The 25,428-nt window shown below is 41.6% G+C and overlaps 1 protein-coding gene across 1 annotated transcript; it reads left to right on the forward strand.

Annotated features, from left to right (window-relative positions):
- Positions 1-2,631: 2,631 nt before the first annotated feature.
- Positions 2,632-16,873, forward strand: LOC134631729 (low-density lipoprotein receptor-like). The gene is made up of 21 exons (XM_063480286.1): positions 2,632-2,713; positions 3,006-3,170; positions 3,286-3,501; positions 3,581-3,810; positions 3,916-4,045; positions 4,389-4,582; positions 4,703-4,894; positions 7,595-7,802; positions 8,001-8,184; positions 8,284-8,485; positions 8,673-8,837; positions 8,926-9,135; positions 9,258-9,473; positions 9,683-9,817; positions 10,238-10,439; positions 10,644-10,766; positions 11,431-11,538; positions 15,075-15,311; positions 16,069-16,381; positions 16,580-16,673; positions 16,755-16,873. Exons 1-21 carry the CDS (start codon positions 2,632-2,634, stop codon positions 16,800-16,802), a joined length of 3,654 nt encoding a protein of 1,217 aa, XP_063336356.1. The 3' UTR covers positions 16,803-16,873.
- The last annotated feature ends 8,555 nt before the right edge of the window (positions 16,874-25,428 follow it).

The raw sequence follows: 25,428 nt of genomic DNA on the forward strand, positions 1-25,428 counted from the left end.
ATCTGTTGAATTATTTTAAAGACTGACTGTAGTGAGCTAGTAATAGATGGAACACTATAAAGTACTTCCATGTGCCCTTTAGTTAAAGCAACTCCATTAATTTATAATGAAGAAATGGTATCTTGAAGTCTACAGCACTGCTGATTCATTGCGTTTAATATTTTTGTAGATGGTGCAAGTATGACTACTGACACAGAAACACTCAGCTCAACTGTATCTCCTTCCGTCAACCTTCACACAGAGCAACCTTGCATCAGTCCTTCAATTCTGTGTCCAGATTCCTCTTTGTGCATAGAACCAGCACAGATATGTGATGGAAAACAAGACTGCCCCGATGGCTCCGATGAGAAGTGCGTGAAGAAGTGTCCTGATGACAGAGACTTTCTCTGCAAGGACCGAAGGGGCTGTGTCTCCAAGAGTCTGGTCTGTGATGGACTCTCTCACTGTCAAGATGGATCAGATGAACTGAACTGTCCGAGTGTGACTGCTCCTGCAGCTAAAGATGATGTGCTGCAGTGCCATAGGAATGCAAAGATGTGTAATGATGGCACAGAGTGCGTTTTACTCAGCCACGTATGTGACGGAGAAAAAGACTGCATGGATGGATCTGATGAAGAAGGATGTCAAAATACCTGCAAAAGAGGTTTGGGTTTTTTTTTTTTTTTTTTTTTTGTTTATTTCTTTTTTTCCAATTTAAACTTCATTTAGTTAATCTTTAAATGTCTGAGCTTTGTTTTTTGATGATGATGATATGAGCTTAATGTTACCTTGTTTAAACCTGTACATGTGAGGGTGCAAATGCAAATGGCTTCGTCCTTGATTGTCTTCTTTCCATCCCAGGTAAGTTTCAGTGTGCCCATGGGAAAATGTGCATCCCCGAGGTTCAAGTGTGTGATGGGAGGTGGCAGTGTCGGGACCATTCAGATGAAGCTGACTGCCAGAAACCAATCAAGAGCTGTGAGCATCGTTGTGCTGACAGGAAGCGCTGCATCCCAAAGAAGTTCCTGTGTGATGGAGAAAAAGACTGTGTGGATGGCTCAGATGAAGTGGGCTGCAGTAAGTGCTGAGAAGCTGCAAGAAGGAAACCAGAAGATTCAAATGAACCAAACCTAGTATTTATAAGTTTCACGTTGCTGCTACATGCTGAACCTAACACAGGTTACTCTTTCCAGATCAGGCTGCTGCTCCATCATCAGAGTCTCCTGTCTTCACTGCATCACGTTGCGTTGCTCCTTCAGTTCTGTGCCCTGGATCATCACTGTGTATCTCTCAAAATCAGCTCTGTGATGGACAGAGAGACTGCCCCGATGGATCTGATGAAAATGACTGTGCGGTCCATTGTGTAAACCCAAGTAAGTGCTTGAATTTGCCATGGAAAAAAAGGCTTAGTCTACATATTTAGCCAAGAAATAAAGACATGAGTTTTGAAAAAGTTATATTTTTTTCTGATCTGTAAGGTAGATTGTTTTTTCCCTCCATAGCTGACTTTCTCTGCAAAGATCATATGGGCTGTGTCTCCAAGAGTCTGGTCTGTGATGGACGCCGTCATTGCCAGGATGGATCGGATGAACTGAGCTGTCCGAGTGTGACCACTCCTGCAGCTAAAGATGATGTGCTGCAGTGCCATAGGAATGCAAAGATGTGTAATGATGGCACAGAGTGTGTTTTACTCAGCCACGTATGTGACGGAGAAAAAGACTGCATGGATGGATCTGATGAAGAAGGATGTCCAGGAATTTGCAAAAAAGGTTTGGGTTTTTTTCCCACTTTAAATGTCATTTATTTAACTGTTTATTGTTTAAACTCTTATTTTATTGCTTAAAACAAATTGTATTTAAAGTCACATCAACACGTGTACTTTCAAGTGGAGTTGTGAGATCAGCTGATTGTCATTACTTTCCTTTCTACCCCAGGTGAGTTTCAGTGTGCCCATGGGAAAATGTGCATCCCTGAGGCTCAGGTGTGCGATGGGAGGTGGCAGTGTCGGGACCATTCAGATGAAGCTGACTGCCAGAAACTGATCAAGAGCTGTGAGCATCGTTGTGCTGACGGGAAGCGCTGCATCCCAAAGAAGTTCCTGTGTGATGGAGAAAAAGACTGTGTGGATGGCTCAGATGAAGTGGGCTGCAGTAAGTACTGAAAACTAAAACTGGAATAGCAAAGTAGAGTAACTAAATGTTTCAATAAGGTTTATTTGATGTTGTCCCAGGTTACAAAATGAAACACCAGTTTAATAGTTTCCTTTCTTTCCAGACTACAACACTGCAACAACCAAGGCTCCTGCTTTTCCTTTTGCTTCACCATGCACTCCTCCTTCAGTTCTCTGCCCTCGATCGTCACTGTGCATTGCTAAACATCAGCTGTGTGATGGACAAAGAGACTGCCCTGATGGATTTGATGAAAACAGCTGTATGGTTCATTGCGAAAACTCAAGTAAGAGTAGAAGTTACTATGGAGAAAGCTACCAGTAGTTTACACATCCAACCAGACTAACGGTGGCAGGAACTCACTCTAGGAGAGTTTTTTAAAAATGAAGTGCTTGGTTGTGAGCTTTGAAATCCTAAATAACCTTTTTGTTCCTGCATATCAGATGACTTCTTGTGCAGTGACCACAAACAGTGTATCCCTGAAATGCAAGTGTGCGACGGCCAAGCCCAGTGTCCCGACGGCTCTGACGAGAAGCACTGTCAGTCACCAAATCCTACTGCCACCTGTAAGTCGAGACAGAAAGCAGACCAGCACAAGCAACTGGGAAATTACAGGAATATTATATTGATCCTTCCCCCTCCACTTGTAGTTCTAGCTAAACAAAAAACCCAACTCACAGCTGATGTACTTTCTACACCCAATAGCAACCATAGTTTGAAACATCATACTAACTAAAACATACACTGCTAAAACAACAACTGAAAACAAAACAAGAAAATCTCCTAATTTGAAAGGTGAGCAAAGTAACAGCAATCTAAGCTAGTTTCTTTTGATTTGTTATTTTTCTCTTTGCCAAGCCTCTGACGAGCTCAGCACCAGATCGACTCCTCTGAAGTGCCGCAATGGTTTTAAGCTGTGCGACGACGGGCTGGAGTGCGTCATGTACAGCCACTTATGTGATGGAGAAAAGGACTGCAAGGATGGGTCAGATGAAGAGGGATGTGCTATTCAGTGTAAAGCAGGTGCCTTGTATATATATTTTTTTCCTTTTGAGTTGGAAAAATACTGATCTAGGTTTTAATGTGGGCAGGAAACATGTCTGATTATCTTGAAGGAAATGGTCTGTCTCTTTCCCAGGTGAGTTCCAGTGTTCTCATGGGAAAAAATGCCTCCCACAAGAGCGAGTGTGTGACGGGCAAAATGACTGTCAGGACCGATCTGATGAAACTGACTGCTCAGTTATGATTGAGGGCTGCCATCAGCGCTGTGATAATAATACTCGCTGCATACCAAAGAGCTTCCTGTGTGATGGAGAGAGAGATTGTGCTGATGGGTCAGATGAGGAAAACTGTGGTGGGTGCCTTTCAGAAATTTCAGAAAAACAAAGCATGCAAACGTGAAATTACATCCACGTTTATTTTCCTCTTTCCAGGTTTGGTGTCCTGTGCGGATCATCAGTATCGATGCGCTAGCGGTCAGTGCATGTCTGAGGCACTGAGATGTGACGGATATGCCGACTGCAGTGACGGCTCTGATGAGATTCACTGCTCGAGGCCCCCACGCTGCCTCACACAACTCCAATGCCCACATACTCATGAGTGTTTGCAGAAAGAGTGGCTCTGCGATGGCGAGGACGACTGCCAGGATGGTTCAGACGAGAAGGTGGGGAATGAAAGCCGAGTACATGTTGATTTGTCGAGCTAAGAAGAAAGGGAATGCTTAGAAAAACAGAGAGCAAAGTGTGTAATCATTATCATTTCTGTCCAGAACTGCAATGCTCCTCCAGCAAAGTGCTTAAAGTTCCAGTGGCAGTGTGGAGACAGCAGTCAGTGCGTTCCTCTGTCATGGAGGTGTGACGGGAGGAAGGACTGTTACAATGGCATCGACGAGGAAAAATGTAAGCATGTTCACTGTTGATGTCATAGTTCATTGGGCGGATTCACACACTTGATTAGTTAGAAGGGTAACTCATCATTTTCAAAGTGACTGTAATTTGAACCCCTAATTTGTGCATTTTTATTTTTAATGAGTATGCCTGTGGTGCTTCAAATGACCCACATTTTTGCCCATTAAAATGAGATAATTTTCTATCTTAAAAACCTCTTTTCTGTTTCTGGGTGTTTTTAAACCAGAGGAAATCCTCGATTTTATTCACTGTTGGGAAGCTGTGTAGTTAGAAAATAAATTACACATATTCACCAATAATTTTAATTTTATTTTTCATCTATTAATCTTCACAGGTAGCCAGAAAATATGCCCTTCTCATCTTTACCAGTGTGGCAGTGGAGAGTGTGTGGACACTAACCTGGTGTGTAATGGCATCACTAACTGTGCTGATGGGTCAGATGAGGGTGTGAATTGTGTGCAGCGCAGCTGCTCCAGCCCATCGACTCCCTTATGCGACCACAACTGTGTCAGCACACCGTATGGTCCGGTCAGTGCAGAACAGATGTGTATTTGGTTATCTGGCTGTAATTTCCCATAAATGGTAACTATATTTATCACATCTCTGCTGAACTTATCCTGGAAATGTCATCTTCCCTTATTTTTCCAGAAGTGCTACTGTGCTGCGGGTTTCAGACTGATGTCCAGAGCCACACACTGTGTGGACATCGATGAGTGTACAACAGCACCTCATGCCGTATGCAACCACATTTGTCGGAACACCCTTGGATCCTACAGCTGTCATTGCCACCCTGGCTTCTACCTGGAGCCTGATAACAAAAGCTGCAAGACGAAAGGTGCAGTTGGTCTGGACGCATTCTGTCTCTAAATGACTTTTTCTCCATCATTTTGTCACTATTCCCACATCAGGAACATCACTGTCACCTTTTTGTTTGTTTGTTTGTTTGTTTTTTGCACTAAAATCAGTTACATTTTTCATAACATAGGCTCATCTGTGCAAAAGGCACTAAAACAGTCAAAACCCATTTCTTGTGACAAAAAAAACCCAAATTCAGTCACTTCAACACTAAGTATTGTTCATACACAAAAGGAGATGTACACGATTTATTTGAAATGTGACAGTATGATTGCTGAACGTCAGAAAAGCAAAATTAAACTATATTCATCAGAGAACACAGGGGAAAAAAAAAACATACAGACTGAGGCCATGGAACAAACTACTGTATATTACATCAAAGTCCCACTGCACTGAGCTACTCCTTACTTGCAAACGGCAGCAACTCTATGTATTTATGCATTGTAGACAGGATCAAGACAAGCTACGTTCAAACTGGGCATCAGATTGTGGAAGAAAAGTGATTTTAAGTACCAGGCAGGCTAGTCTGTGTATTAAGAAAATGCCATGACAATCTCTAGGGTATACAGAGAAGGGTCACAAAAAGAGAAACTATCCAGTGACAAGCAGCTCTCTGGGTCAAAGAGAACAATGGCCAGACTACTTTAAACTAATAACTCAAATAACCGCTTGGTGCAACCAAGCTATGCAGAAGAGCATCTTTGAGCACACAACATGTCAAACCTTGAAGCAGATGGACTACAGTAGCAGAAGACCACACTAGGTGCCACTCCTGTCAGCTAAATATAGGAAACTACAATTTAAGCTACAGTTCACACAGGCTCACCAAAATTGGACAATAGAAGATTGGGAAAAACACTGTTCACGAAAACCCTCCATGGTCACCAGATTTCAATCCTATAGAGCAGTGGTTCTCAAACTTTAGTAATATAGGCCTATTTAACACCACATACAGTTTACACAGACAATTTTATTTCTTATATGAATGTTATTTATTTGAACTGTCATAAACAGCATGGGACAAGTGATAATAATAACATCTGTACTGCATTAAAACATTCATAGCAGGTGGGATATCCAATCTTTAAGTGATGACCTAATGAATCCTGCTTCCAGGTCCAAACTACTCTGAGTTTATTAAGGCTGTTTTATTTTTAACATGTTTTAATGCTTTGTATCTTGTTCTATTTAATCAGAACAAGCCCCTGAAAAAAGTCAGTGATCACTGTCGGCCTCTCTCGGTTTTTATCATCATTATTCATTTTAAAGCTCCGTTTTTAAAACCTTACGATGTAACTACAGCCCAGCCCATGCAGCAGTATGTTAATGACTAACCTTATATCTCAGTTGTTCTCCTGACTGAAGTTTGGTCTGTTTACAGCATCCTGCCATGCGATTGCGTTTGTCCCTAACCATCGGGAACCCTCACATTAACCTTTATGGAGTGGAAAAATGTTAGCGTTCATCCTCCAGCTTTACTGTGTTTATATTATGCTAACCATAGCTGTGTAGCTAGCCACCACACAGCACATCATTATACACCAGCTAGCCCAACTTCTGTAACCCTACAAATGCCACTGCTGTTTAGTTTTATGTCTTCATTCAGAAGCAATAGCAGAGCTGTACGTTTTAATTTTTGCTGTGGTGGTTAAGACGCTGGATTTTTGGCTTTGTGGTTCATGCACGTGGAAGCTCAGTTTGCTCTGCATGGCGTTTCGGCCAACGACACAAAATGCCATCATGTGGTAGCCTCACTGGAACCGCTGTCCACCCGCCATTTGATGACCCTCGTCTGGGACCTCTCCACCCACCCACCCAAGGGAAATACACCACTCTCAAGGCGTTGCTGCTGCTGCCACATAATAGAAGTGGATCGCATTCTCATGTCTACCAGGTGCTTCGGCATCCACGCAATAGTTCCTGACTCACCGACGTCATCTCCCGCGCCCTCACCAATTCTCCCAGGGGTCTTCGACTCATCGATGGTGGCTGGGATCGCGGCACTGCGGAAAAAGACCTGTGTTTTCTACCATCAGAGTGACAGAGCCGTGCTGCCTTTGCAGTTTTAAGGCCCAGGGAAACAAGCCCTTCAGTGCTCTGTAGCGGCCGTGACCACTGGTGATAAGGAAAGGCTGCTCTTCATAGAGGACTCGCGCTCGGGGAGACGTTTTCTGATTGACTTCGGCTCCCAGAAGAACCTCTGGTACTCTCGTGTCGTCTTTGCATACCTCTACAATGGTATATAATTTAATCTTAAACAAAAATGTACCACCAGAGAGAGCCCAAGTACCACTGGTGGTACACGTACCACAGTTTGAGAAAGACTGCTATAGAGCACCTTTGGGATGTGGATTAGCAGAAGGTTTGCATCATGGATGTGCAGCCAGCAAATCTGCAGTAACTACGTGATGCCAGCATCTCAACACGGACCAGGAATGTTTCAGCACCTTGTTGAGTCTATGCCACAAAGAATTGAGCTTCAAACTATAAGCTTCCATAGTTTTTAGATGAGAAAGTAATCAACACATTAATAAAATGTATTTAGTAGTGACTTATGTTTAGAAATGGTAGCAGTGTGTACAGACTTAGACAGTCTTTGGCCTTTAGTTTTTGTGTGCGTGGTTGTATCACTCCTTCTACAGAAGACACACAAAAGTAACTTTGTCATGTTTCCTCCTAGATGAGCCCTTGCTTCTGGCATCAGTGCAGTCAGACTTGTTCCTGCTGGGAGTTCATAGCGGCACGCTGCGTCTCCTCACCTCTACTAGTCGACCCGCCTTCTCACTGGATTATCACTGGGTTCAACAAAGGATTTACTGGCTGAGCACTGACTACCAGAGCATCCGCTGGGTCGACATGAGAAACCCAGACAAAAGAGGAAACCTGGTCAAAGGTAAAATTTCGTAATCTGGGCCTGTGTGAGTGAATTTAAAATTTGAAAATGTAGTGAATCTACTTAATTTAGGACCTCACTGGACCTCACTTAAAGAAGATAGATAGATGGATAGATAGATGGATAGATGGATGGATGGATTGATGGATTCAGATGGTGAACCATCAGAATCTGAGATGCTGTTATTAAATCTCACAGGTGTGAAGTCGGATTTTATCGCAGTGGACTGGGTGGGTAAGAATTTATACTGGGTGGATGGCCTGGTTGGTCAAATTCTGGCGGTGAAACTCAGCAACACCACAGTGAGGTCTCAGGACTGCACTGTGGTCCTGGGAGAAGATTTGGAGCAGCCAAGCTCCTTGGTTCTGCTGCCACATAAAGGGTGAGTTTCTCTGCTTTGTGCATTTATTTTGTTTTTTGTAATGCGAAAGCACTCCAGCTTCGACATCACAGCCATGTATTGTATAATTAATGTTCTTAGGCTGATGCTGTGGTCTGAGATCGGCAGCACGCCTCAGATTAAGCAGTCTGGGATGGATGGTTCCGAGAGGAAGGTGGTGGTGAGCCACAGTTTGAGTTGGCCAGTCAGTTTGGCCTATGACCTCCTAGATAACAGAGTGTACTGGGCAGATGAGAAACTGCGCTGCATTGGCTCAGCCTCTCTGGATGGAGGCAACATCAAGGTATTTGAACATCAAACCGCAAAACAAGTAGAACCCAGAGACATAAGAAAGGGAAAACATATGATGTGGTGTCTGAGATGCCTTTAATAGGCCATGTTACTAATAATCTGTCTTAAAGTTTATGATTATGGCTAGTCTCCCAGCAGTTATCCAATATCACAACACAGTAATGGCTTTCTTTTACTAGATCCTTCAGTTGGCTGAAACTCCAAACCCTTTCTCAGTGGTGGTCTTCAATGATCGTGTTTTCTGGTCTGACACAAAGAGAAGAGTCATTCGCTCAGCTGACAAGAACACTGGGAAAGACCAAAAGGTTGTTCTGAAGAGACCGGGACAGCCATTTGGGCTAAAGGTGAACTCCGACAGTAAAATTAAGTCACGTTTGATCAAAGACTGTCACCGCTTATGAGTCTTAATGTTAAATCTTCTTCTCTCCCTAGCTGATGCATGCCCTTTCACAGCCAGCTGTGCCCAGTCCTTGTGACCATCTGCGCTGCTCCCATATTTGCCTTCTGGCCCCCCCGGTGACAGGCAGATCTGCAGTATGTCGATGCCCGAAGGGTCTGCTGCTTTCCAAGGACAACATCACCTGCTCTCGGCCCAGGGATTCATCTTTCATCCTGCTCCTGTCTCAAAACACAATTTACCAGGTGACATGTTTTGTAGTGATGTTAAGGCCTTCCATCCTGCAAAACCCTTCTAGACAACACATTTAAGAAATTAGGTCTTCTGCTTTGTTCCACTTTAAATCCCACCTCCCTGCTACTGGCAGATTTACTTGCGCTCCTTGCGAAGGGATGGTATCGCCCTGAAAAAAATGCCAAACAGCCGAGTCTTGGCCCTCCCGGATATAAACGAAGCCATGGGGCTAGATATCTCCACCCAGGAGTTGTATGTGGCTTATGCGGGATCTGTGGATGTTCTGAAAATGGGAAGCTACAGGTCAAGACAAGGACTCACACCTGCTGGACAAGTCCTAAAGCTGAAGGTATGCTTAGGGCGAAAGTCTTGTATTTAATGGGAAAACAGTAGGATGTTAAACCCTGAAGATGTAACCATCTGACATTTAATTTAAAGTTAATAATCTAACTCTAGATAATGGCTTTAGTTGGTGATTAAATCAGCCTCAGCTCTCCAATAAGTGTCACTTTCTGGTGAAACTTTAAGTCTGGAAGCTATCCCTCTCTGTCCTATAAGGATGATTCGGTCATGGCTCTGGCAATTGACTGGGTGACCTCTAACCTCTACTGGAGCAGCAGCTCAAGGCCCAACATCCATGTGACATCCCGCAGTGGTGGCTACACCACGTCTCTCCTGCAAGGATCACTGACGGTGAAGGCAGCACTTATCATATTTCTGCTCATCCGTGAGCGCTTGCATCTGATGTTTTCATGGGTCTTTTCAGTCTGCTGTGATATTTGCCATTGAATTGCACTAAAAATAAATTGGCAATGAGTTGCCATTTGTTTTTATAAATGTTCTTGATCAAAGTTTATTGACTCGCTTTTTCTTTGGTGTAAACAGACCTCTAAATTGCAGTCATTAAAGTTTTCACATTTGCAAGTATTGGTTCATATATATAATAAAAATGTACTTTTAGCTACATCTTTAGTATTGTATTACCAATCCTAAAAATAATAATCCACATAGGAAAAGAGACTGCTAACACACACCTTGCTTTATGCTCCCTTCCTTGCCAACCCAATGACCTTCTCATGTTAAACGTTTAATGTTTAACAATTGTCTTTTCAGGTTGCCACATCCATCGCGTTACATCCCTCCTCAGGTCGACTTTGCTACACAGCAGTGGTCATGGCAGGTGGGAGGAGCCTAACGGAGGTGGTCTGTGCCTGGATGGATGGCCGGAACAAAGCAGTGCTGTGGGGAAAGTCGAGAATCCCCAACTCCCTGGTGTTCGTTAATAATGGGACCAGAATCTACTGGGCTGACACTGGTGAACAGTTAAACGCACAATAAAACAAAAAACCTCCCACACACTCATGAAGACCGGGACAAATTTGCATTCAATTCCTCTGAGCAGTAACTCAACACAGGATCCCAATAAAGAAGTGAAAAAAATGTACAGTAATGACATATATGAGATGAGAGTATTTTTTTGATAATCCTGTTTCTGTGTTTGCTTCATTTCTTTCTTCAGATGGAGTGATCAGCTCCATTGGAGTGGATGGTTTGGGATATAAACAGTTTAAGGCGGGACCTGATCTGATTATGTCCTTGACATATACTGAGAACATCCTGTTCTGGGTCACACAGGGAAAGGGTAAGATACTTTTTGCTTTGATGTGTTTTCAAACACCTTGTTTAGTTCACATGACATGACATCACATCATATTCAGTGATACTAGCAAAATGGCTGAAGTGCTAAGACATTTATTTGTACAAAGGCTAGTGTAGAGATTTTTTTTTTTTTTTTTTTTTTTTTTTTTTTTTTTTTTTGGGGGGGGGGTGGGGGGTGTTTTTTGTTTGTTTGGGGTCTTCTTTTTTTTCTTGAATTTGTATATTAATGTTTTGTTGTTGAAATGTATTTTTAGTATTTTATTTCAATTTGAAATTTTAAGATATTTGCATTTATATAAAGGTTTGAAAAGGTTTTGGATGTTGTTTTGCTTGCAATTGATGTGACAAATTTGTTTACTTTGGGATTAAGTCAATGGGGTTTTCCTACTATTTCACTCTAATCTCTTCATAGCCTTCTATCACCTTTGCTTCATCTTTCTTTTTCCCATTAAGGCAGCAGTTGGCATAACAAACTAATTTAAATGTGAATAGTTTATTGAGCTTTTTCTCTGCAGTCTCCACCATTCAAACACATCAAGAAATTAGTCCCCCTCCCCCCCAGAACAGATTTGCTGATTTCTGTACTTTATTTTTTTGGTTTTGTTTGTGTTTTGTTTTTTTTAAATTGTACTTTTCAACTTGTGTAGATGTGACCAAACTGTGGTTCAGTGATGGCCTCCAGCCTAAACAGTTGTGGTTTGAGACAAAGACCAGCGTGGTGGAAATCAGAGCTCACAGCAATGACACCCAGTCAGGTAGGTGGAAAAATAAGTTAACAGAAAGCAGTTGACAAAATATGGGACTTGAATATTTTTAGTTCTGTCATCAGAAATTATCCCCCAGCTGTATGATGGTATGCATGAAAGCCTAGATTAAGCTTCTGCCAAAAAAAAAGTATCAGTATGCCCAATTAGAGGTTGAGTACATCCTTCTCTTTACAAACCATATACTATGGTGCACTGTGGGAAAAGTGGGTAGACTGCAGAATAAGTAGGTAGAACAGTTAGGACTACTGAGCGGAAGCTATGTAATGCCACTATGACAGAAGGTGAGGTATGACGGGCATGAGAAGAATCTGAATAAAGCACTGTTACAGCAGACCGAGAAAAGATGTTACAATAGCTGACGCCATTTCCAAAGTGAAAACTGGTTGCGGTATGATGCCAAAAAAATTACGTTTTTGGTTTCAGTCAGTCTCATAGAAGGCGAGAGGTATTGATCACATTATTTCAATGAAAGCAATCAATGCACATATGCTCTAGTGTGTGTAATGTGTTGAAAACTAAAGCAATGTGCATTTAGTTTCTTTATGATTAATAAGGATTCAAATGGAAGAGATTGGCAAAGAGTGCGATAGTCAGGGAGATGAAGAAAGTAGGCACGAGTGCTCGGAGGCTAGGTGTACGGCAAAGGAAAAGGCTCATCTTCAGTTTTGAGGCTCAATAATCTTGCCTGACAAACAAAGAAGTGAACTGGTACGATTTCCAAGGAGGGAGATGCACGGAGCTGTCATAACTACAGAGGGATAAAATTGAGCTTTACAATGAAGATATGGGAAAGAGTTGTTGTAGCGAAGTTAAAAAGAGACTACACAATTGGTGAGCAACAGTGTGGCTTCATACTCTTAAAGAGCCCTATAGATGCTTTGAGACTGATGGAGAATCACAGAAGGACCTGCACAGTCTTTATGGATCTAGAGAAAACACGTGATGGAGTGCCGAGAAAAAAAACTGCAGTACTGCATGAGGAAATTGGGTCTGGCAGAAGTATGAGAGAGTGGTGCAGGGCATTTGAGAGAGCAGTGAGACTGAGGTGAGGTTTGTGGTGGAATGACAGATGGGTTCAAAGTGGGAGTGGGATTGCATCAAGGCTCTGAGCCTCTTCTTATTTTAAATGGCGATGGGCAGGGCAATGATGAAGAGCTCCTCTGAAGACTGAACTCCTAGAGGAGAGCAGTTTGAGAACAGGGAAAAAAAAAAAAACAGCTCAGCACAGAAAAGCACAAATCTTCACATGTTACACCATACAAAACACGTGGTATCGGGTATGGAGTTAGCCGATGTAGACAACAGCTCCATCTGGTCCTGCAGCCTTCTTTCCGGTGCTGGACACAGATCTGCCTGTCTGCATCGGGTGGGAGTAAGTATGGAAGGCGTTTGGAAGGGGGAGGGGGGGTGAGTGTGTGTCTGTGTCAGTGTACGTGTGTGTGTGTGTGTGTGTGTGTGTGTGTGTGTGTGTGTCCCGTGTTCAACTGAGTGTGTCCCTTCACCCTGTTCATAGTCGACGCAGGTGGCCTTGAAGGATATGGACAAAGAGTCCAAACCACAGTCCTGTTATCTAGGAGAATTTTGTTGTTCACATCAGGCTTGGCCTTGTGGCGTCCAGTGGGGTGGGGGTGGGGTGGGGGGGGGGGTGGGGGGTGTTTAGCCGCATTAAATGAAGGTGGTTGTTTGGGTTAGTGCGAATACACTGCATCTGATTTTACAGTTGTTTTTGATGTCCATCACTGGTCGCCAGGTCTATCAATTTCCTGTTGAAGAGCCGTGAGCTTCTCTTCCAAGATCTTATCCATATTACGTTCAATGAGTACAGCCTAAGTACTCACGGCCATCCCCATCGCTTCGGTCATAGCAGCTAGCCTTGTGGGGTTTTGAACAGCTGCAACTGCTTTCTTTATCTTTGATAAGCCAGGGTCAAACCAGCTCTGATCAGCAAGAAGCTTGTTATCATGGTTCAGAATAGGTAGATGTCTTCAATCGATAGTCCCGCCAGGCATGCAATGCGCCAGTTCCACCACCCATCCATCGTGTATCCGGCAGAGAATATCCTCCAGGACAGTCGGGCTTTTCCGAACCCAGGCTTCTCATCAAGAAGAGTGTCAATTGCATTTAGGGATCAGTTGATCAAATGCATAATTCTTCTTTAGGTTTTAGTGAACAGGACTGAGAGATTCTTCTGGGGGTTAGAGTTAGATGAGACTAGGCAGAAGACATGAAGCCAAACAAGGAAAGATAAGGGAGGGAGAGGGAGAAAGATGCGACCTTCTCTGTCAAGAGCCAAGAGAGAAGAAATGAGCAAGACTACTAAGGGGGTTCACAGATGTAGTGAAGAACGACATGTAGATGGTTTGTGTCGTACTTCACTTCACCTATACAAATTAGTATTACCAGAGACTTTTTGTTTTTGTTTTGTTTTTTTAAAGAGATTATGTTGGACTCATGTACTCCCAGTGCCAGTCCCAAGCCTGGATAAAGAGGACGCTTGCATTAGGATTACTATTTTGGAATATTAGATAATGATATGTAATCAAAATTAATTTCAGACTAATAAACAAGCAACCAGTAGATTTTAGGGTGTGTATTATCTCAAGCCTAGTCAGTGAAACAGCTTTGTGCCAAATCCAAGTAGACAAATCATAAAAACTATTTTAATAATCACACTACAGGTTTTCAAACCATTATTAAGGCATTATTATCTATTCTTTGGCAGTTACACAATTCATTTTTCACAATTCTAACTCACTGTTGCCTTAGTTTTGTTTTTTAAAAAAGAACAAGGCAAAACCAGCTACTTGCAAAACAGGAATTGTAATAACTGCAACTTTTTTTGCCTTCATTATTTTTTTGTGTTCCTCTCCATTTCAAAATGGAAGAATCTGGCAAAGTATGTCACAGTGCAGTGTAGGCAGAATGAATAGTCTCACTTAGGCAGAGTTGGAGCCGAATTGATGGCAGGGTGATGTGATACCTGCGGGGAGGGGGGGATGTTTGTCTGGCTGTGTGCTGCAGCGGGAAAGGGTAATGATACTTGGGGCTGTGGTATGCATTGTACACTTATTCTCTTCACCTATAACCCTTTTTCATAATATGCACATGTAATACATATATCATACATAAACTGGAGGTTTTGAGTTTTCTTTAGCACATAATGCATACAATGGAACTCTAATTACTAACAGAAATAATGTACTTTATAAAAGTCTGTATAAATGGTAAATAGTACTTTTCTGTGCAGAATCCATCAATGTCAGAAACGTGGCTAGAAGATGAGTAACATGTAGTGATGTCTAATGAATAATCAAGGTTATATAAAGTTATTTGTGTTGGGTACTTTACAGGATTTTTTTGTGTTAGGCAAATTCCCGAAAAACCAATAGTTCTGGAATCTAAGGAAGATGCTATTTTATACGTTAATGTGGTGTTACCATGACTCCTGAGATATTTTTAAAGAAAAGTGCTTCAAATAAATTTGAGCCTGCATGCTGTAAATACTGCTTACCCATTTCTTCCAGGAAGCAATAGCTGCTCCAAAAACAATGGAGGGTGTGTCCATCTGTGCCTGGCCTATCCCGGAGGTAGGATGTGTAAATGTGGGCGTGGCTTTTACACCATAAATGTCACTTCTTGTGCCCCAATTACCTCCTGTGCCCCTGGAGAAGAATCCTGCTTTGACCACAGCCAGTGTATCAGCAGCAGCAAGTTCTGTGATGGACAGGTTGACTGCCTGGACCAGTCGGACGAACAGGACTGTGAGTTTTCGACCAGAATAAAGAAGCAATATTAAGTGAACTTAGTTTGTCATTCCCTGAATACAAATATTAATTCCACGTTAAACTGCCTTGCTCCGGAAAATGATTGGTGCTATGGTAAGATGGTATGACAGTCTTATTTGAATTAACCTGAGTAAAAAGTGTAACCCTATCCTCCAGATATTTAACATAACTCCAAAATAAATAAATTAGGTCTACACAATTTGCCAAGTTACCCTTTCCAAATGGTCACATGCTTTTCTCGCACCTGGCAATTCTCAATTTGGTTGAGACTAGGTATTGCCTGAGTACATCTTGAAGGAGGCAACATGCATGACAGTCAGACTGGAAAATTTTGAGCGACTATCCGTGTTCCTGCAGGAGAACATTTACAAAGGCTTTGTACTATTTAGTAGACAGCTTAAAGGCTCTCTAATGTCCAACCTGAGTCACATTTAGCTCCAACAGGTTAAAATCAAAAGCTAATATAATGTGTGTTTTAAAGGATCAGCACAGCACTGGGAAAACTCATCTTAAGTTTTGAAGGAAAGATTGAAGTCACTATCACATGTCTATAGTCAATGAGAATATATCGCCAGCAGCCTGTTGGCTCAGGTTAGTGTAAATGTTTGAAATGAGGAAACTGCTAGTCTAGATCTGTCCAAATGGGGAAAAAAAAGAACAATGAAGCTACACATCATGCACCTATGTTTACCAAGCAGCTCATTTCAGTCACTAACAGTGACTTTCTTTTTAGGTCCGACTTCAAACCCTGCCTCATTTGGAACTGAAGACACTGATGGCCACCTTCTGCATTCGTCATCATCATCTACCTCCAACACCGACAAGAACTCTGTCTCATTTCAAGACTCTGCCTCCTGTGATCTGCAACGCTGCAGTAGTCATGGGAACTGCATTGTGGAGGGTAAAGTCACTCGCTGCCAGTGTCTGTCTGGTTACAAAGGAGAGTTCTGTCAAGAGGAAGAAAGGCAAAGCCATGTCGGGGTGATCCTGGGTGTCTTCTGCCTCATTGCAGCGCTGATAGTCGCCGGATTCATTTTCACTAAAAGGTACTAATTGCAGTAGAGAGAGAGAGAGAGAGAGAGAGACCAACTACTTGCTTACCCAGATTGTCTTTGTCTTGAAAGAAGAAACTGAACTGAAAAGTCGGCTCCTGCAGTGATTAGTGTTTGAAAAACATTTTTGGATTCGTAACTTGGTGAGTAACGTCCAGTAGAAAATTAAAATATGGCTTCCGATTTCAACAGGAGAGGATGGGAGCTCATCAGAAGCAGATCCACAGACAAGGAAAATCTCATGGCCAACATGGGTCTATCGAGTGATCTAGAGTCTGACTCTGAGGTAAACTGTTATTCCTGTGAGAACTGTTGCATTTGAATTAAAAGCCAAAATACATGATTTATTGTTTTTCTCCTCCTTCAGGAGGTGGACTCCCCAGCTGACGTAAACCCTCTGGCACAGCTCGATTAGACTACTCTACTCTGCACTAGCTGTTGTGCTAGCTTTATAGCAACCTGGAAATTCTCAGGCCTCATATGTAATTTGTGAGGATGCATTTCAGTGGCTATGAAAATGCTGAAAAAAGTGCAATTTTATAGAGTGAAAGTTCTCACTATTAGCAGCTGCTCTCAAATATATAAAACCTTTTCCACAGGCTGATTTTGATTGCTGGGAGTGGTGTGGTAAATTTGCTGTGTGTCATATAAGTGAGTCAGGAGAGACAAGCTGAGCTGAATCAATAAGAGTTGAAATACAATAATAAAAATAAAGACTTTAAATTACTTGAACCAGAGTTTCTTTATTTGTAATGTGCTCAGTTAGTGTCTCGATCCCTGACATTTTTCTCTTTAGCCATTTGTATACACAGTATGTTTTACATCTTACACTCCTGGGAGAGTTCTCACAATGGGGCGTATCTACTTAAGATTACATTCTGTTCCTGCCAACACTGAATGTCTGCCATACTTTTTTTTTTTTTTTTTTTTTTCCAAGGTGAGTTCTTATCCATTCATCAGTTATTCTGATACCAGTTTTAAACAAAAGCTTACTTGTTTCACTTTTGTTCCTGGTTTCCACTCTTTCTCCCTGGAACATTTGTTGCTGTTTGTTTTGTGTCATTCAATCTGATTAAAAGCTGTGTTTTATCCTGAAACTATGAGCATGCATGGTTTTTAATTTGATAGTATTGCTTGTTGCCTTAATACTGCAAGTTGGGGGAAGAGAATTTTCAATAAAATATAACTTGTTGGTAATTACCATCTCAATATCCTTGGCATTGAAAATGGACACAGCTGGAAGTATGAAAAACTGAAATGTGAGAAACTGTTCAGAGGCTTTGTAATCAAATGACCTAATTCAAATGAGGTGTGGTGTTTGGCAAGTGTCATGCATTACTTTCACTCCGCCTCATACTGGGGCCTGGGAAAGCAAACAGGACAAACACGACATATCAAATAGTGTCAGTGGTTGACACTACTTCTTCTTCCCTTTTTTTTTTTTTTTTTTTTAAATTCTATTCATAAACTTATGAGCTTTTCTGCAGACATTATTTTGCTTTTTTTTTTTTTTTTTTCTTTTAAACTTTTTTTATTTAGTTTCAACATGGTTCTCTCCATTTTATTTGTTACAGTGCTTTATGACTTGTGTGTGAGAAAAGCGCTTTAAAAATAAACTTTACTCACTTGCCTACTAGGAATTGGAGTATCTGAATTTCAACCTAATACACTCCCAGTTCTAGTAAAGAGAACTGGTTTCAAATTGGCAGGTTCAAAATGGTATGCCTTGACGTTTCAGTTCCTTTTATTGATACTACTCAAATGTTGGTTTTCAGGGCGGTTAAGCTGTCAATTAATTTTTGTTTAGCTTCAGACCACAGAAGTACTTGGTTATTTTTAGGAAATGATGGCTTGTGTTCAAATACGCCAGAGCATTCCTTAAAAAAAATGTGTGTCAGTTCAGGGATTAGTTTAGGTCCTTGCACTTCATTGGGTTTTGGTTATGGAGGTGTGTCACTTTGGGTGTGTCTCCAGGGTTAAAGGTAGATGCATTCATCCGTTTCCCTCACCTGGTTTTGACGAGCAATAAAGGTAAGGTGAGCATGGGTGGTGGGTGCCAACAAAGGGATTAACCATGTTTTGTTTTTTTTGTAAGTAATCTCTTTGCTTAGCTTGGTAGATGGCCTGCAACATGATTTATGAATCTACTAATATATCAATTTTTAAACTGGCTATTTTGAAAGTATCTTTATGACTCTGCAATATTGTGCCTACTCTGTTCTACTCTTCAATTCAAGTAGATGACTTAGATGTAGTGCTAACAAGTGTTTTTCACTTCCACGGTCCATGCATTTAATTGCCAATCTGCAGTCTCTGGCTACATGTTGAGCCAATCTGCCACACCTGAAAGAAATATGAATTTCCTTCGGAAATAACATGCGTTCCTCAACAGGCTTTGCTCTAAAACCTCTACTTTAGAGGATGATACTATTTATGTATTAAGCATTGCTTTCCAGGGCTTTCCACTGTCTTGGCAGGTAAGAAGCAGTGAGTAGTCAAGATTTCAAGCTCAGGTTATCGTGAGTAAAACCAAAGCTGGGATCGTTTGTTGTTTGTCAATTACATAGATGCATACATATTCTTTATGAGTCCCACTGGAATCCATTTTGTCCTACAAACTGTGAGCTTCTCCACAGTGGGCTTTCCTCTAGCTGATTCCAAATATGACAACTCTGGAAGACAGCAAGAATTGGTGGGTATCTTTCAAAGACTGTTTCCAAACTCTTAGCTTTGAGGGTTTCTTTGTTGCTGAGTTTTGGGATGTTCTTCTGGATAACATTCAGCATAACATTCTTTGACACTAGGAATGAACACATTTGCAAAATGAATTCACCCTCCATGCTCTGTGGACTCCCCTCCTAGCCACTTTATCTTCAAATCCATGTCTTCTTGAGCTGAAAGATTAAACACTTTAGTTGAATTTTGAAACTGAGCCTTCCATGACCAATAATTTTCTGGTCAGCCATCAAATTGCAGCATGCCAACACTCAACATTTCCCTCCACTTGAAGTATTTTGTGATGTCTTGGATTCCTTGAGGGTTGGAGGAAAGCTTTAAATAAAATTGTGGCTGAAGTACTACAGAAACACTAATTTTAGACAGGAGTAGCATCTAGCTGTTTTCTCCCTTTTTCATCCTGATGTTGAGAGATTAGCTGGTATTGTTAACCTGACAGTAGATATCCGATATCCCTTGTTTGGCTTGAATTTAATTTGTTCTCAAGCTTAACCTCTCACTTAACTGCTCAAAATACTTGCAGATGGTTTGTGTGCGTGTTCTTCATTGGGTTTTAGTCGTGTAACTTTGGGTGTGTCTTTAACAATAAAGGTAGTTGCATTCACCTGTTTACCTCACTTGGTGATGACAAGCAATGAAGGTAACGTAAGTATTGGGGTGACACCTTCTGTTGACTGCAGGTTGTTTGTATTCATTTACCCTGCACTGACTTATGGTATGGAAAGTACCAGTGGTTGAACAAACAGCTTGAAAGTCCATGCAGTTTGTTTTGAGCAGTCATCTTATGAGTGTTCATATTAGTCTAACTGCAATTCATCATGTACATGATAATGAGCCAAGTTTGACAGTCTGAGAGTAGAGATGGCACAAAACTCTTAACCTTTTTCATATCAGACGAGACACCAAAATAGTAGTCCACTGAGGTGCTGTGCTGCAATAGCCATGAGATAATGACTGTGATTTGTGCCGACTAATTTATGTTTGTTAAGAGCCAGTTGATGAATGGTTGCAATAACACGGCTCCACACATGTGAACATGGAATTTAAGAGGCTTCTGCTGAAAATAACATGACATGTCTTGAATATAAATGAACTTTCTTACAATATTGTAAGCAGTTTTAGTTGTGTGGCCCTCGGCCTCTCTTACACGTGTCAACAGTATTTACATAACATGTGCATGAATGTCTGCATGTTACGCAGACATGTCAATCATGTCAGGACTTGCTACCTGAGTCCTGTTCTTACTTGCCTTCTAATCCTTCCATCCCCCCCACTAGGCTAACACACCATTTCAGTATAGAAAAGGGTGTGCAGACAGCACAAATAAAAATTGGTAGTTCCCAGGGATGCCAGAAAAATGAATTTTTGTGAAACGCTGTGACTCAAACTTTGAGACGTCAAGTTTCCGTACAATCCCCATGAAATTTAAAGGTTCTACATCCGTGTCAGAGAGGTGTGTGTGCGTGCGTGTGTGTGTGTTCCTGTCTAGCTATCTTTGTGAGGACCGAAATCTGCATTCTACTATACTTGTGAGAACCAACAGTCACTTGTGAGGACACACACACCGGTCCTTTTTGGCCTATTTGAGGCTCAAAATGTGGTTTTAGTGTCAGGGCTATGGTTAGGTTTAGGCATTCATTTTCAATGGTAAGGGGCTAGGGAAACCATTATGTCAATGAAGGTCCTCACTAAGATAGCTAAACAGGCGCGCGCGCGCGCGCGCGCGTGTGTGTGTGTGTGTGTGTCGATTTTAAAGATAAGACTGAGGGAGGAGGAGTGTGTGCATAAAAACACAAGCAGGTATTCACAGCGGTCAGCTTTCTTCCTCTTCCCGCCTTCTCTTTCAGTGAGGGAGCATGTAACAAAAAAGGAACTTGAAAAAAATTGACAAACGTCATCATTCAAACAGACACCTGGACAATCCTGCGACAAAAATTCCACTGGCAGCGTTTTAGGACTTCGTGGCTGACTCCTTTTTGCTTCTGTGAGTATATGGCAAGTTCATTTTCTTGTACAGTGTGTTCCTCTGTCGTGTTACTCCTGCGCCTGCCTTGGAGCTAGGGAGGAGCACAATGCTGCTGGGAAACCAGAATAACAAGATTCTTGTTTGTAAGTACAATAACGTCCACATCGGCACTTATTGATCACAAAAAAGCTGGTTTGTAGATGTTGGTCTCTTACGCGCATTTATTGTAGCTTACCTGAGCAGTTAGGTCACCGTCCTCCAATCTGGATAGCTTGGCTTAAAATGATGTGTTCAGAATCTAAAGACAGCAGAACTAGTTGAACATACTTGGAACGCATGGCTGAGAAAGAGTTACTTATTCCGTTGATTTGATGTATACCTGAGAAGAAATTGTATTTGCCGTAAGAATAGATGTGCAGCCTTCACAACATATCATGCAGTGGTACGTACTGCATGAAACGTTTTTTCCACCCTTTGGTCATTTGTTTGTGATTTGAAAGTAAAATATTCTGTATACAACATGTCTTCCTTCCTACACTCTTACACACACAGTTTGGGTTTTTTTTCCCCCACCTGTATAAAAATGAATACTTGTAATTTCAGATAATACTAGCCAACATTTGCATCAGCATTATGTTTCCACAAGATCGCTCCGATCACGGCATGTTAGCACAGGTACAAAGGCGGTGCGTGATATTACAGTATGGGCATACTTTTTCATGCTGAAAGAGAAGAGCACAGATGCATATGTGCAGTGGCGGTCCTAGCCTGTTTGGCGCCCTGGGCGAACACTCCCTCTGGCGCGCGCCCCCCCCCCCCCCCCCCCCCACACACACACACACACACACACACACACACACACACACACACACACACACAAAACATCAAAACATATTAAGGATTGTACATTAAGAAAAAACTGTTGTAGGAACCATACTTTCGCCAGAGAAACACACACAGAAGAGAGAGAGAGATTATGCATCGTATGCAAACGGCTACCACACAGCCATCATACTTCGTCATACAATGAGAACAGGACAAATCAACAATTGACATTGACTAATTAATATTAAAATCTGTAACATAATGTATTGTTTGGAGTTTAGTCTCTTACTATTACTATTTTTACCATTTCTTCTTGGAGTAACTGTAACCCACATAATTTCCTTAGGGATTAATAAAGTATTCTGATTGTTTCAGGATGACCTGCCATTATCCAGTGACACATCTGCTTACCTGTATCTTTTGCTTGTTTCTCCTCATCATCTTTTCTATTTTTTCTAAACGGAGCACCTGACGGCTTTGAACCTTTCTTGTCCATCTTCCATTGGTTTTAATTTTGCACTCCAGTATGAACATCCATCCCCCAACTCGAGGATCACCACAACATAATCTAATAGACCTACACCTTAGTTCACAGATTCAGTTTGTCGAGGGTTTATTTCTGGGATTTCGCACAACCCAGGATTCAAATCATGGACACATAATGGGCTTGGATTTACAACATTATAAATGAAATGTGCTCTATTTGGAAGCAGCCGGCCCCTCCCCTTTCGACGGGTTGTGTGTGAGACTTTAAATCATCACACTGTAACTTATAATTTTTAAATTGTTATTGATGCCTTTACTCCTGGTCCCAAAGTGTGTATTTATTTTCTTACTCTTCTTATATTTATTGTTTGTTTACTTGCACTGCTGTAACTGGAGCCTCGTCGTCTCGTCTCTCTATATACTGGACTGTATGTAGCGGAGATGACAAAGTTTACTTTGACTTCAGCAGCGAGCAGGCGCACCGAGGCTCTCGCGCTCACTTTTCGCGTATAGAATTTCGAAAAATCATCGGTGCAAATTATAAGTCTGTATCATGATGTCTGGTGTTTTCGTGTTTGTTGGTTTGTTTTTATTTTGCGACTTGGTTATTAGACGCTGCTCCAGCAGCCAGAGAATCCCCCGCCGCCCCGCCCTCTCCTCCCTGTGCCGCAAGCAGCAGGCGCACCTCGCAAACGGAGGGCACCCTTACTCCCAGCAAATGGGCGATAGAAAACCGATCGGTACCTGTGACATTCCCAATATGCGCTGGCTGATGTCGGGGCAGCATGAGTACGAGCAAATTTTTTTTTTTTTTTTTTTTATTTTATTTTATTTTATTTTATTTTTTTTTTGCCGATGCCCGTGATGCCGCTGCCCCGGGCAACCGCCCGTGTCGCCCGTATCTAAAACCGCTACTGCATATGTGGTGTTTTTTGTTTTTCTGTGTTGCATTAAAAAAAAAACCAAAGAAAATCATCACATTTCAAGATTATTCTCCTTTTGTTTGGTCAGCAAATGTTATGGTAGCAGAGGTTGGATTAATTTTTGGGCGGGTTTCTAACCATTCATCTCCTTCCCATTTTCTCTCCATGTCTTATTAGTGTGCCTCCAGCTAGTCCTTCGTTTAAGATGACCACCACTTCCCTTCCTCCCGAAGGGAGAGGCATCAGCCCCAACCTGTCCGCCTGTCGAGAGTCTCAGTGTAACAACCATGGTAACTGTGTGACTCCTCCTGGTGGTGGTACAGATCTACTATGCAACTGTGATCTGGGCTACAAGGGTGACTCCTGCGAAGAAACGGTCAATGGAGCGTTAGGTTTACCTTTGACCCTCAGCGTGTTAGCCGTACTCATTGGCCTCGCAATCCTGGCATTCGTGGTTGCCAAGTACCAGCGGAGAAAACAGAAGCAGCGAAGGTACTGACATATTGCACATGATTCTGGAAAAACACATGTATCTAGAAAAGCTATTTTTCAGCATTTTCCCCAAGTTATGAAAATGTGTACTTGATTTCTTGCCAATCTGAAGAGTGGGGTTATAGAAGTGACCTTACATTGGGGTGTGTTAAATAGAACTATACACAACATTGTCTTTTTGATTACTTGTCTTGGATAGTACAAAAACTGAACTTTTCCCAAATTCATATCAAACTAACTTTAGATAATTTTAATTTATGCTTTTCTAGTACTACAGTACACAGCTATACAAATTTGTTTCCAACTGACAACTTTTCAAATTTTTAATTTAACCAGGAGAGAATATAATCTGTAGATCGAAGGTGGATGTATCCGGTATGACACCAGTTGACTGGTTTGAAGCCTAAAGCTGAGCATTTTGGTCTATGCTATGCTTTAGCCTTTACTGGAGAGTTGGGGGCGTTGGACCCGAACCCGAGCCACTATCCTCCGGCCATGTGTCGCATGGTCTCCTGCTCACCCACCAAGCCAAACCGGCCCCCTCTAATAAGCACTTTCTTGATGATTTTATATGCTCAATTACTACTTTCAGGTCATATTGGATGCAATATTTGGTCATTCTAATAGTCAAAGGGATTATATAATTGTTCAATGGCAAATGATGTAAATTGCTAGCCAATAGTCTAGTTTTAGTCATCTGGTTTCAAAACGCAAAGACGGTGACGGCAAAAAAGATCAAGACATTATAGCACAGCTTCACTAACCAAGTGATGAACTCATGGTGGCTAGCCCATCTTTTATACTGTTATATTATATCTGTAGGCTGTATCCTCTTATGTACAGTCTACATGGGGATATGAGTGTGAGTGCACAGTAGAAATGGACTGTAATATTACCTTAGAGTGACTATACAACCAAGAATGGGATGGTTGTTGTTTTTAGCCATTGTTGAGTTAAATAAAAGATTAAGGCCCTCCTGCTGAAACATGAGCAGGAGGAGTTAAAATAACAGAAATGAAAAGCAGTATTTTGCTTAATTTAGATTTTCAAACAATTGAAACAATTTTTTTTCATCACATTATTGCCTTTCCATCACAGCAGAGCTGCGTATGTAATGTTTGGTTTTGTTTTGTTTTTTAATTTAATTTAATTTTTTACTTGGTTATGGTTATTCTCACTTTTCCCCCCTAGTGTCTTTGCTAAACTAATTCAGTCACTGACTTCATAGCCATGATGAGGAAAATTCACAACAAAATGAACTTTTTTTTTTTCTTTTTTTTTTTTTTCTTCAACAGGAAACTACTGGAACAAAAAGCCTAAAACAGTGCTGCTTAACGTGGATAACTGTCGAACAGAACGTTTGACCTACTTTGATGATCAAATTGTGGTTACTATAAGAATTATTCTGCAGCATCCTGGAGACTCTAGCACCAACTTCACAAACCGAGTGCCAAGGCATATGGGAGAGTCACTTCCTATATAATATTTTTCCATTTATATAAATGTATCCATCTCCAGCTGCATCGTATCACAAGCCACATGCTTATTAAACTTGTGCCTCATCTCTGAAAACAACTAGACTGGATAATTCTGTTGACATAATTTTAAACTTG

Source organism: Pelmatolapia mariae, linkage group LG7 (assembly GCF_036321145.2).
Source record: "Pelmatolapia mariae isolate MD_Pm_ZW linkage group LG7, Pm_UMD_F_2, whole genome shotgun sequence".
NCBI classification, from domain to species: Eukaryota; Metazoa; Chordata; class Actinopteri; order Cichliformes; family Cichlidae; genus Pelmatolapia; species Pelmatolapia mariae.

What these genes read in the sequence shown, in the direction of transcription:
- LOC134631729 (XM_063480286.1), top strand. Translation starts at nt 2,632, where the DNA reads ATGCAAGTGTGCGACGGCCAAGCCCAGTGTCCCGACGGCTCTGACGAG. An exon ending in GTTCTGCTGCCACATAAAGG is followed by an intron (nt 8,185 to 8,283) that starts GTGAGTTTCTCT and finishes TAATGTTCTTAG; the next exon opens with GCTGATGCTGTGGTCTGAGA. An exon ending in GACAGCCATTTGGGCTAAAG is followed by an intron (nt 8,838 to 8,925) that starts GTGAACTCCGAC and finishes TTCTCTCCCTAG; the next exon opens with CTGATGCATGCCCTTTCACA.